Source organism: Nematolebias whitei, chromosome 5 (assembly GCF_014905685.2).
Source record: "Nematolebias whitei isolate Nwh7 chromosome 5, NemWhi1, whole genome shotgun sequence".
Classification (NCBI taxonomy): Eukaryota; Metazoa; Chordata; class Actinopteri; order Cyprinodontiformes; family Rivulidae; genus Nematolebias; species Nematolebias whitei.
In genome coordinates, this window is record NC_056502.1 from 20,864,654 (window position 1) to 20,876,601 (window position 11,948).

The 11,948-nt window shown below is 38.9% G+C and overlaps 3 protein-coding genes across 3 annotated transcripts in view; 2 read left to right on the forward strand and 1 right to left on the reverse strand.

Annotated features, from left to right (window-relative positions):
* Positions 1-1,368, forward strand: part of zgc:158766 (uncharacterized protein LOC100009641 homolog) — a 34,129-nt gene extending 32,761 nt beyond the window's left edge. Inside the window, exon 23 of the mRNA XM_037676994.1 lies at positions 1,108-1,368. Coding sequence (XP_037532922.1) covers positions 1,108-1,113 — 6 coding nt within the window. The 3' untranslated portion in view covers positions 1,114-1,368. The remainder of the gene's footprint in view (positions 1-1,107) is intronic.
* Positions 1,369-1,810: 442 nt separating this feature from the next.
* On the reverse strand, positions 1,811-3,767 carry si:ch211-269k10.4 (uncharacterized protein LOC100150242 homolog). The gene is made up of 4 exons (XM_037677206.1): positions 3,606-3,767; positions 3,457-3,513; positions 3,274-3,381; positions 1,811-1,909 (listed from the first exon to the last, which is right to left on the reverse strand). The coding sequence occupies exons 1-4, from the start codon at positions 3,765-3,767 to the stop codon at positions 1,811-1,813; spliced, it is 426 nt and encodes a 141-aa protein (XP_037533134.1).
* A 7,020-nt stretch (positions 3,768-10,787) lies between these two features.
* The window catches only part of LOC119410294, a 2,686-nt gene continuing 1,525 nt past the window's right edge, over positions 10,788-11,948 (forward strand). Inside the window, exons 1-4 of the mRNA XM_037677208.1 lie at positions 10,788-10,870; positions 10,942-11,108; positions 11,232-11,318; positions 11,401-11,457. Coding sequence (XP_037533136.1) covers positions 10,947-11,108; positions 11,232-11,318; positions 11,401-11,457 — 306 coding nt within the window. The 5' untranslated portion in view covers positions 10,788-10,870; positions 10,942-10,946. The remainder of the gene's footprint in view (positions 10,871-10,941; positions 11,109-11,231; positions 11,319-11,400; positions 11,458-11,948) is intronic.

Sequence of the window (11,948 nt, forward strand, 5' to 3'; positions counted from 1 at the left end):
CTAGAGGTCATCGTCTGTTTGAGGAGCTTCTTTCGTTCATTCGTTTAACACAGAATAATTGTGTGAAGTTCTAAAAATCAGCTCGGATCATTTCAGACGGACTCAGGTCCTCTCACCACTTTATTTATTTATTTATTTATATCGTTGCTGTTTTCATTTTGAACCCGAGCGGCTCGTTTAACAGTCGGCCTCTCCGCGGTGGTCGAGCTCCGAGTGCAGTTGCCGCGGCCACAGCAGAGGACATCTTTGTTCTTCACACTCACTAACCTGAGAAAAAACAAAAAGCGTGATGGTGGGGGGGTGGGGGTTCTGCATGGTGCCGCGGGTGTCTTGTCTCGTCTTCCTCCTGGTTTCTTCGTTGTTTGGACGTGCACACTGGGTTACGAGCATGAAACGTTTGTTTTAATCTGCCTGTTGTGGAAACATTTAACTAAATCAGGTGAAAAGAGCATATTCATATATTTATATATAGTATGGTATAAAGTTTATTCATTTTTAAAAAAGTACAAAACAATTCCATAACAATATAAAAAAAAAAAAAAAAAAGATACAACAGATTAAAAATGAAAGTCAGCAGAAGAAGAATAAATCTTATAAAATCTGCCCCTTTATGTATATATATGAATATGCTCTGTTTAAAGCATTGAAGGCATTAACGGTAAAAACAAATTTAAATAAAGTTTGTCACAGATCATAAATCATTTAATGTGTTTTTTTGTATATTACAATAAGAAAATATTTTTATATACCAATAATTTGTGGATTGTTAAACAATAATTAGCTTAAAATGTGTATTTTCAGAAATGTAAACATAAAACCATGTTTTAAATGGGTTATCAGTTGTTTCTGTATTTAAAAAAATTAAACTTTTATTGGAACTGTTTGCACATTTCAGCTCTCAAACATCTAGAATTTAAACTTCTCTTTTTGTCTCCGACGATTTGATGTTAAATAATTTGGTGTGAAACGTTTTGTACTTCATAAAAAGTTTGTTTCTTTATTTGGCACGCTTACAGCCACTCGCTGCTTTTCTTGTAAAGTGTGCAGAAGTATTTATTTTAAAGCATCTTTGTCTAAAAAAAAATGTTTCTGTTTATTTTCTTGCAGCTGTGAAGTTCCTGCCGAGGTTGAAACAAAGACGAGTCAAGATTTTGGGCACCGAGACTTTATTGGCCCGTCAGAACGCACGTCGTGATAGTAATGTGTAATAAAAGCTGGCGCAGGATATATTTACGGTCGTGATGGTACGTCAGAGGTCTGTACATTTGTTTTATATTGTAGATGTATTTCACAGAGAAACAAACGATGTGCCTCTCTGACACCTGTCCCGAATTCGTTTGTACAGATAAATAAAAAGATTTAAACTCGTCCGAGGGTTTCAGCCTCTTCGTTTGAGAAACTCACACAAAGCGTAAAAGCTGCAGATATTTCTACTGATAAAGTGTGAATGTAAAACCACACACACACACACACACACACACTGACACAACCATTTGTAAAAAGAGACCCGATGTTGCCATATTGCACAAAGAGACGTGGCGTTTGGGGAGCATGAAATGTGGTTTTACTGAAAGGAACTGACATATGGTTACCGCAGCTCGTGCGTTTAGCAGTCCATGTGAAGCAGACCACAGCAGCCCGGGCTGTACAGCTGGGGGGGGGGGGTTGTGCTCTAATGCAGGTAGCAGAAAGGCAGAAAGCCACACGTGAAAGCAAACGCTATGTTCACTCTATTTCTCCAGATCTCACAGTTCTCTGGTGTTTTATATGCAAAAGCCCCCCACCCTACAAACTGCTCGCCGCAGTTTGCTCATGGAGTTTTAGCCGGTTTCTCTTTGAAGAACCAGAAGCAGAGGACGGCGGAGAGCACGACCTCGAGCACCAACACGCAGAGCTGCAACACCTCCAACTGTTGGGGAAAAAACACAACAAAAGTACATTTTTACATCATCTGAGTTTTTTAGAGATACCACTTTACAATAAGGCTCCCCACAAAGATGGATAATAAATAGTTTATGGATACGTTATTAATTCCTCTATAAACACTTTATAAATCATTAATAACTGCTTATTATGCATTAATTGAGGGTGACAGAGACAAAACTGACCAGTTTCTTGGGAATAGTGAGCCAAATCTGTTCACCTATATATTTCGTCTAGAGTTCAGACTAAGTTACTACCTTGTAAGCACAATAAGCATTTGTAAACCTATTTCTTAGCATATAAAATTGTACTTTATCACTGCATTGTAAGTATCTACAACTAATACTGTATTATAATAGTCCCTCGTTTATAGCGGGAGATCCATACCCTGAATCCCCGCAACAAGTGAAAAACCGCGAATAGGAATAGTAATACCAGTAGTGAGTAGTAGTTTATTTAAACCCTTCCCACACTTGCAATATTTTAAACAATGTTTCTAAACTCTAAACGCTCTCAAAGAGCACAGAATGTCATGATTTTTGCTCTCTGCCATCTGCTAGTGCTCTTGGCCACGCCCACTTCTCCGCTCTGCAGGAGATCAGCTGATCAGCTGCAGGAGGGAGCTTCTCCCACAGCTGTGGGCTGCACACAGGTGCTAAATCATTTTAAAATAATTTATTTTAAATAAAAAATCCATGCCGATCGTGTGGCTCATCCATCAATCAGCCAATTGTGTGTCATGTCCAATCTTACTTTGAAAAACCACGATGGAATGAGTCTGCGAAAAACGAACCGCAAAGTAACGAGGGACTATTGCATATTCTAAAAAATTAGGTTTTTTAAATGCTTATTTTGTTTACAAGGTAGTAACGTAGTCTGAAATATTTAATATAACAACTCTAGATGAAATATATAGGTGAACAGATTTGGCAAAAAACTGGTCAGTTTTGTCTCTGTCACCCTTAATTAATGCATAATAAACAATTATTAATGATTTATAAAGTGTTTATAGAGGAATGAATAAAGTATCTAGCCACTTGTCCTGAACCTGGTTCTGCTAAAAGTTTCTTCCTCATGAGGGAGTTTTTCCTTCCCACTGTCGCCTTCATGCTCGCTCAAGATGTCTGCGATGAAGTTAAACTCAAAGCTGTCTGCTCCTCAGATAATTAATGTTATTAACTTGGTTTTTATGTTTATGAATGTTTTTGTTCAGTGGCCTGAGATGACTTCTGTTGTGACTTGGTGCTATATAAATCTGACTCTGACTGATCTATAAGGGGAGCCTTGGTGTGAAGTGGTACCGATGGCGCGCGAGCACCTGCTTTAAATCTTTAAATCAAAACGGCTTACTTTTAAAGGCTCCTTGTTTTGTTGGGTCCAGTGAGCCAGGTCAACACCTATCAGAGCCGCTCCGATGACAGACACAACGATGCAGCCACAGTTAACGGCGAAAGACACCTGAGACACAAAGCGTCTGGTTATTTGTCCCGTGATTATCTTTACATAAGCCAGCTAATATTTAGTCCAGCTCACCGTCAGCAACACCGGATATTTGAACAACAAGTTGGAAAGAAGTCCAGCGATGATGAACTGCAGGAGTTTCAATGAAAGAAGCAGATTAGACAGACTTTTGTGGCATGTGGACTTTTGTTCTATGGACTCCGGTTTGAGGGGAAACTTACGAGTCCTCCGGTAAGATGTGAAACTCTGAACATGGTGAAGAGGGACTCCTGCATGTTCTGCGTCACGGCGAACAGAAGGCCCACTCCGACACTGAGGAGTCCACTCACCACCTGCAGAGACTGGCAAGAGGACAAACATCTGTCCTCCCGACCTTCAAACATTTGGCCCAAACATTAAAGAACATCTCACATTAAATTAGACGAGACTGAAGCAGAAAATAAACAAGAAAATATGTATTTTGTGTGAAATTACAGCATGAATGACGAGTTCTGAATTTTCTGAAGGTGCTTTGAGTTGTTAAAGCTAAAAGAAGCAAAATAGCTTAAAGTTAAAAATGAGCAAAAACTAACTAAAGGAACAAAGACTAATAGCTTAAGAGGTAAAAGAGACAAAAAAACTATCTAAAAGTAATAATAAATAATTAAAAAAAAAAAGTATCAAAAGGTTGTCAAGAAAATAAAAGGAACTAAAACAAAAGGTTTGATAAAAGTCAAATATAGAATAAAGGTTTAGGGCTAGCTAGAAACTAAAAGGCTAGCTGAAACATAAAAGAAGGAAGACGCTAGATTAGGGGTGTCGAACTCGGTTGCCAAAAGGAACCAACATTTTTAAACTTTGTCCGAGCCACGGGCCACTCTCAGCTCGAGTCAGATACCCGATATGTTTTCTTGGTTGCAGGTTCATGAACAAGTGTTTGATCTGTCTCTGTTCACATCGCTCTTCCCACATCAGAATCAATAATGACAGAATGATCCAACTGTCTTTCTGGCTTCAAAGTTAGCCAGCTGGCAAGAGAAGTCTACACTAAATGATGTATTTATCAGTTTTTTAAAAGGAAAAAATCAGAAGAAATTCAATGTTTTACATTTAAATTATTGTCTTGGGGGACCATTTGGCCTGCGGCTGGGTTTGATGGCTAAATAAAAGCCAAAAGTAACAAGAAGCAAGCCAAAAGGAGGAAAAAAAGCTAGCTAAAAGCTTAAGCAGTTAAGAGCTAAAAACAGCAAAAGGCTAGCTAAAAGTTATAAGTATCAAAATGCTAGCTAGAAATTAAAAAGAGATAAATCACATAAAGCTATTGGGTTAGTTAGAAACTAAAAGGCTAGCTAAAACAGAAAAGTATCAAAATGCTAGATCCATCCATCCATCCATTTTCTTTTCCCGCTTATTCCATTTCGGGTCACGGGGGTCACTGGTGCCCATGTCCAGCAATCACTGTGCGAGGGGCGGGGTACACCCTGGACGGGTCGCAAGTCCATCACAGGGCCACACAGAGACAAACGAGACAAACAACCATTCACTCTCTCACTCACACCTAGGGACAATTTAGAGTTACCAATCAGCCTAACATGCATGTTTTTGGACTGTGGGAGGAAACAGGAGCACCCGGAGAAAACCCACGCATGCACGGAGAGAACATGCAAACTCCACCCAGAAAGGCCCCTGGACCGGGGTTTGAACCAGGGACCTGCTCGCTGAGAGGCAGCAGCTCTACCAGTTGCACCACTGTGCTGCCCCCAAAATGCTAGATAAAAGTCATAAGTAACAAGAAGCAAGATAAAAGTAAAAAAGATAAAAGTTTGAGTTCATTCTTCCTCAAGACAACACGTCGATAAATGTTTGATGGTGAAATGTAAACAGAATAAGGTGTCGCTGTTTGTCTTGAAAAGATTTGAAACTTTTTTTTTAACCATTTTAAGTATTTATTTTTGATTTTAATGGTGAGATAAGTTTGAGGTTTTAGTTAATAATTACATAAGAACAGCACTAGAAGAATCCAAAGAGACAAGGAGGAGAAAAAAGCAACTTTCATGTGTCGTATTCATCACACAATTTTTCAACAATACCAAACCATCGTCTAGAAAAGGAGCTCACTATGAAAATGCCTATACATTTACTAACTTGAAATAGTAGAAATGTTTTAATAAAATAATTTCTCCTTGCGGTGGTAGGGCAAGAAGTTCAATGTATTCATGTATATATAAAGAACTTCCTGAAGACAACAAGTTGGCTCCTTTTTTAATTAAAACATGTGAACAACGAGGAAATCAACAACCAGGAACAGAAAAACAACCCAGGAGAAAAAGGCTCGTGACAGTATATAAGTATAAACCTAGCAAAAATTAGAATCTTGTAATTTTCCACTGTGTTGGTTTTTGACTGAAACCTTTCAGAGCGCGTTGGTTCGACGACGGTTCAGGTTTTAACTGGGCTACTTGGCCTTCAAATGGTTTCACAAAAAGAAAAGAGTGACGGAATCACAGTGCGCAGATATACCTGAGCAGACTTCACAGGTAAACTAAATCTAACGAGACTAAAGTACAGATTAGTTTTAGACGTACTCCTTTCAGTGAACTTAAACTCATCCACGTCAGCTTTCTTCTTGCTGAACCCTCAGAAGGTCTTGAAGAGGAAAAATAAGCCTCATATATTTTTATTTGTGTTTTTATGTGTTTAGTATATATATATATATATATATATATATATATATATATATATATATATATATATATATATATATATATTTGGTAATACTGAACCTGACTTAGAATTTTCTAAATGCTTCCATATACTCTGTCACTTTTCTAACCTCTAGCGTGCCTGCAGGGATAAATCAACCCATTATTAATGCATTATTGCATCCAGGATTTATTGCATCCTAACATAATTCCATTAGTTACATTTCTTTTCCTCCATACATCCACTTTTTATGTTGTTATTGTTATAAAACTGAATTGTGGAAGTTTGTAAAACTAACGGTCCCTAAAGAGATAAAACAAATTTTCATTCAACCTTTATTTAGACGGGTTAATTCCACTGAGCATCGAGGACTCATTTACAAGAAAGACCTGATTTCACCAAAGAATGATGACAACAATAGACAATCATAAAAGAGGCATACGGATTTTTTTTTTTTTTTTTTACAAATTAAAATAAGATGGCAAAAATTATAAGGTGAATGTAGAAAACTAAAAACAGGAACCTGTCTGCATGTCTGCAAATAAATGTGTGTAAAACGTCATTTAAATTTGATATTTTTATTTAAGGTTGAGATAGCTTCAACAGATTGACTAGTTTATGGCAGACAAAAATGATTACCGGTAATAAATGCAATTTTTTTAACAGTTATGGAGGGCGGTCGTTTCACCAAGTAACACTAATTGTCTTAAAATTAAAAGTCCATTAGAGAGATAATGACAGTAAAATCATCAAGCACTTTGGGTGACAGTAACAAAACTTGAGATAGTTTAGGTTTATTTCAGATACAAAAAAGAATAAATAATAGATTCTTAAACTGAACCTGCTCTGTTTGTGGAGTCTTGTTCAAGATGACATCATCTGCAAGCATTTGGCCCTAAATCACAAAAAGGTTTAAATCGTCATCTGGACAAGTTTCTTTTTGGGAGAAAAGTTTCATCTGAAAGACTTCATCAGTCTGAGGCCTGCCAACCCAGATCTGTCTTATAAATAGCACCTCCTTGATGTGTTTGAAGCCAGCCCATGGATGAAGCTTTACACATGCAAAAAGAGGACCATCCGTACAAAATAATCAATCATCATGTACAACAATCAAATGTTTTAGGCCAAATGGTCAATTTGCTACTCACAGAAACAGCCTGAGGACACCTGATCAAAATGGTTCAGAAAAAAGTTTGAAAACTCAATCATCCAGGTAAACAAATCACAGAAAGGGTTAAATCATGTCACCTGGACAGTTTCCTTGTGGGAGAAACATCCTGACAGTGTAGTTCATTGCTATACTTTTATTTCCTTTCAGCTGCTTACTTCTTCTGAGCTTGCTATGGCCTTCTTGATGCGCACACGGACCACTGAGCTACCACAGCCCACATGTGTGGAGCAGACAGACGGCTGCCATCTAGGGGTGCTTGGGGGAGCAGTTGGGGGGGTTGGGGGTTAGTCCAAGTGGCGACCTTTCGATTAAAGGTTTGCCTTCTCTAAACACTGCACCAACCCCCTTAGTTCATTCTTAAACAAGCAACAAAAAAGGTCCTAACATGGAGCCTTGGGGAACACCGGTTTTACAGTATGAAAAAGCTGCTTTCACCAGTTTAACTTTGACACAAACTTCTTTCTTTAGACATGAACAGAACCATTGAAGAGCTCGTTGTGACAAATTTACTTTTTTTAGTTTATGTAGACGTATCTGATTCATTGTTTCTCCAAATCAAAAGCCCTAAAAATGCTACTTTAAGTACACCATTGTCATGTCGCAGCACCATTTTAAACATTTGCCATTAAAAGCACAGACAGACAATTCTGTTGAATATCAAATCTCCAAATTGATTTGGAAGACAAAAGCATATTTTTATCCAGAAAACCTGCTCAGTTACTAATGTTTTATTAGCTTAGGTCATTGCAGGGATTTAGTTCCAAGTAAAGTTGTAAAAACCAAGATGTTCTAGTTGAAATTTTACATACACAACCTTCTTCTTACACTGGAACCAAAAAGTTTAATATGTAGAAATATTTTGTTCGTGTTCATTTTTACCGTTTAAAGTATAAAGAAATGCATGCATGCATGCAAAAAACATGAATAAAATTTTTTAAAAATCCACGTTTGCAATAAAAATCAACACCCAAATCGTTTTTAGCAGAAGCCTTAGAGTGAAACATCATGGCAGTATTTAAAGGCGAGTGAAACTTAAACTTTTACACTTCATGAAGGCGACGCAACACCTAAACATTGCACTTCCTGTTGCTGCTTTACAGAAGAGCTTTGTGCGTATTTTACTGGTCTTATTTCTAATCTCTCTGGGACATCTTACATGAACTAGTTTGTGAAGGCATAAGGGTTGGCACAATAAAATCCCACTCGCAGTAAAAACAAAAGCCTGATTACAAACGGCTTATGTTCTAAAATCTAACCTGACCCAGTGCACTTTCCTTAGATAGACAACTTTAATATTTGGCTTTTCTATGTATGTGAATGTTCCTGTAAAGTGCCCTGAGACAACTTTGTTGTGATTTGGCGCTATATAAATAAACTGAATTGAATAAATGGTTTGAATGAAACGAGTCAACCTTGAGAAATGCACGTCGCCCGCCACCCCAAGTAATCAGTTGAGACAACTTTCAGCTACCGCCACGTCCAATTTATTCAATTCAATTTTTTCCGTTCAATTTATTTATATATATCGCCAAGTCATAACAGTTCTGTCTTGTTCAACCTCAGTCTTGTCTGAGTTTAAAAGCAGAAAATGAAAGGTCATCCAGGTTTTTATGCCTTTTAAGACATGCTTGTAGTCTAAGTAGCTGATTGGATTCATTGGGTTTCATGGACAAATATAACTGAGTATCATCAGCATAACAATGAAAATTTATCCCATACTGTTTAATAACTTTACTTAATAGAAGCATGTCCAAGGTAAAGAGTACTGGTCCAAACACTGAACCTTGAGGAACTCCATGACTAACGTTGGTGTATGAAGAAGTTTCATTATTTACATTTACAAACTGGAATCTATCAGATAAATGTGATTTAAAACCAATTTAGAGTCGTTCATGTAATTCCAGTATCATATTGAAGCCTCTGTAGTCAAATGTATGCTCATTATCAGTGAAGCTGGCAGAGATGGAGCCACTTTGGTGTTTGCTGAAGCTGTTACGGCCATCTTGAACCAACTTTCTATCACATGATCAATTAAGTTACCTTCCTCTGCGAGAGTCTAATCATATCTACCTGCTGGCTCATGAGATATTTTGCTAACACGTAGACAGACAAATATACATACAGTACAGGTAATTACTGTACAAAATTGCCTGGTTGATTTTAATGAAAACTTTTAGTTATAATAACTCCAGTGCAAGAAGCCAGATCTGATTCTTATCCTACAAAAAGAAGAGGACCAAGAGTCCAGCCTGCAGCTGAACAGGAAACAAACAAAAACGAACAATGAGGAAGTTGGGAAGAGTTTGTCTCGGCTAACCTGTGGATCATTTAAGACTCGTGGTCGATCTAAAACCAGCTTGGCGTGTCCCACCGGTGTTTGCTCGACCCGTTAAAGTGACTGAAGCTCACAGACGAACGCCGTGTGAACCCTCTTACCCCTAACACAGCCGGCTGTTTCTGCAGCAGCTCGTGCAGCTGGCCTTTTTCTGGTGGCAGCATCTCTGTGGCCTGGTAGTACCGAACCTGACTTGGAGGAGGTAGTTCTCTTTGTCCGGGTCTCAGGGGCTCATCTGCCTCGTGGATCCCCATGTCAACATCAGCCGAAGCCATGGTGCTTCTGTAACCTGAAGGAAGAATCCCACTACTGTTTCAGTTCAGCTAATTTGCACAATATCTTCCCTCCAGCAGCCTCAGCATGACAGAAACCTTCAAACGCTTCAAAAGCCGACGTTCCTGCACATTTGAAGCAACAACAATCGCACAGAGAGATTTATTAAAATGTTCTTGGAGCTGTGAGGATAACTGCAAAACATTTAACAAAGCAGAAGTTGCATGGTTATTTAATTTAATTTATTTGTTGCCCTCTATGGTTGAGATGCTTGAGATCAGCTTTGAAGAATAGGTTTTATATGAAGTAAAAATGACCGTGCACTGTAAAAAATGATCTCGACTGTAACTGTGGCTGTTTTTGTAAAGTCCAGGACGAAGACGCTCGTCTATAAAAGTCCAGTGCATCCCCTTTCGAACTTAGTTTTATTTGTTGGAGTTTAAATTACTCCGTTCCTCCTCGTGCAACATCAAACGCAAAACGGTGGAAAGAAAACAGCTCAGTTGGAATATTTTACACACAGCATGCGCACAAGCTACACACAAAAAAAAAGACCTTTAAATAACTGGATTTATTAAATCTTACCCCGTTTGGCTGGAGCTGGGTGTTTTCTCACCATCTAAAACCAGAGCGCCGCTCTTTAGACGATTTCCACCTCCCTAAAGACTGATGAGGTCACCGCACTTTGACTTCCTCACAAATGTCTCCACAGCTTCGTTTCACTCGGCCACTTTTATTTTAAATATATTTTCTGGGACTGCACTTCAGATGTACAGGAATGACTTTCTGCAGCTTTGTTGTTTTGTTTTTAAATTGGATCAATTAAAAAATGTACAGCAGTCAGTCCAGTGCAGTGTGCACGGTGTTTGCTGTTGTGGGTTTGAGCGGTGGTGGGCGTGAGGGCCGGGTGGGGTGGAGGGAAGCCAAAAGAGGTCATTTCCTCATAGAACTAATCAGACAAAACGGCAAACTTCACGTCTGAGGCGAGCAGAGACGAGAACCCCCAACACAAAAACAATAAAAAGGTAAAACTGCTCTTTTTCAAAACCTCAAAGGTGGATCCATCAAGTCGTCTCATCTCGTGTTTTTCTCACAGGAAAGATGAGGAAGACGTTCAGCTGTGACGAATCGATCATCATCACCATCCCCATTAGAAGCCTGAAGAATATCCGTGAGGGTCAGCTGATGCCGGAGAACTTCCACTGTGTGTTTCGAGACAACTTCAAGGTGTTTGTGGTCCGAGGAAAGCCCAAACCTCTGGGAGTGAGTTCAGCTCGTCTCCACTCTGGACGACAAATTCAGATTTAGAGTCCAGTTTAGTTTTTAGCTCGAGGCTGCGCACGGTTTCTGCTTCATCGTTTGTGACTCTCGTCTCCTCTTCATCAGGCGGCCCAAGCCATCGCTGGAGTCTTCCTCCTTGTTCTGGGTCTGGTGTGTGCGAACCCCACCATCATCTCCATCCCCAACGTGGTGGTATGAAGAGTACATTTTGTTAATTACAGATCCAGTTAAAAACTGTGAGTCTGTGTTAGTAAAATAACTGGTTTGTCGTCAGTTTGTGATCTCAGGCATGCTGTCCTTCACTGCAGGAGGACCTCCCAACATCCACGTGGTGAGTCGGTTGTTTCCGGGCAGAATATTTGTGACTCGGGTCAGAAGGCCGTGAGCTGGTTCTGTTTTTTAACGTTCAGAAAAAAGAAGCTGGTTTGAGCTGACTCCACTGCACCACACAGCTGCTGCACATCTGTGGGCATTTTAATGATTACGAAGCATTCACACTATTGTGATCCTGTTTATATTTCTTAAAGTTACTATACTTCTGCCATATTTTTTCAGCATCTTTCTCGTTCCATATTTTTTGTTCTATTTCAGCAAATCATATATAAACGTTCAGCTCTTTCAGGAGAAGGGTGCTATGATGTTTGGTGTGGGCGGAACTTTAGCTTTTTGAAATATTTAGCCTTTTCTGACACTTTTTCCTCATAGAAAATGAATTGAGCTCATTTTACATATTTCTGATCTTTAGCTCTGTTTACAAACTTTTACTGCTCCTTTCGCATTTTGCTCTGGTTCAGCTTCTTTCAGTTTCCTTGTGCAAAAAAA

Excerpts from the sequence above, each read along its gene's own strand:
- si:ch211-269k10.4 (XM_037677206.1), bottom strand. The coding sequence starts at position 3,767 with ATGTTTGAAGGTCGGGAGGACAGATGTTTGTCCTCTTGCCAGTCTCTG. Across the intron at positions 3,514-3,605 it reads CACATCTTACCGGAGGACTC|TTCATCATCGCTGGACTTCT; the intron begins GTAAGTTTCCCC and ends AAACTCCTGCAG. Across the intron at positions 3,382-3,456 it reads AATATCCGGTGTTGCTGACG|GTGTCTTTCGCCGTTAACTG; the intron begins GTGAGCTGGACT and ends TTTGTGTCTCAG.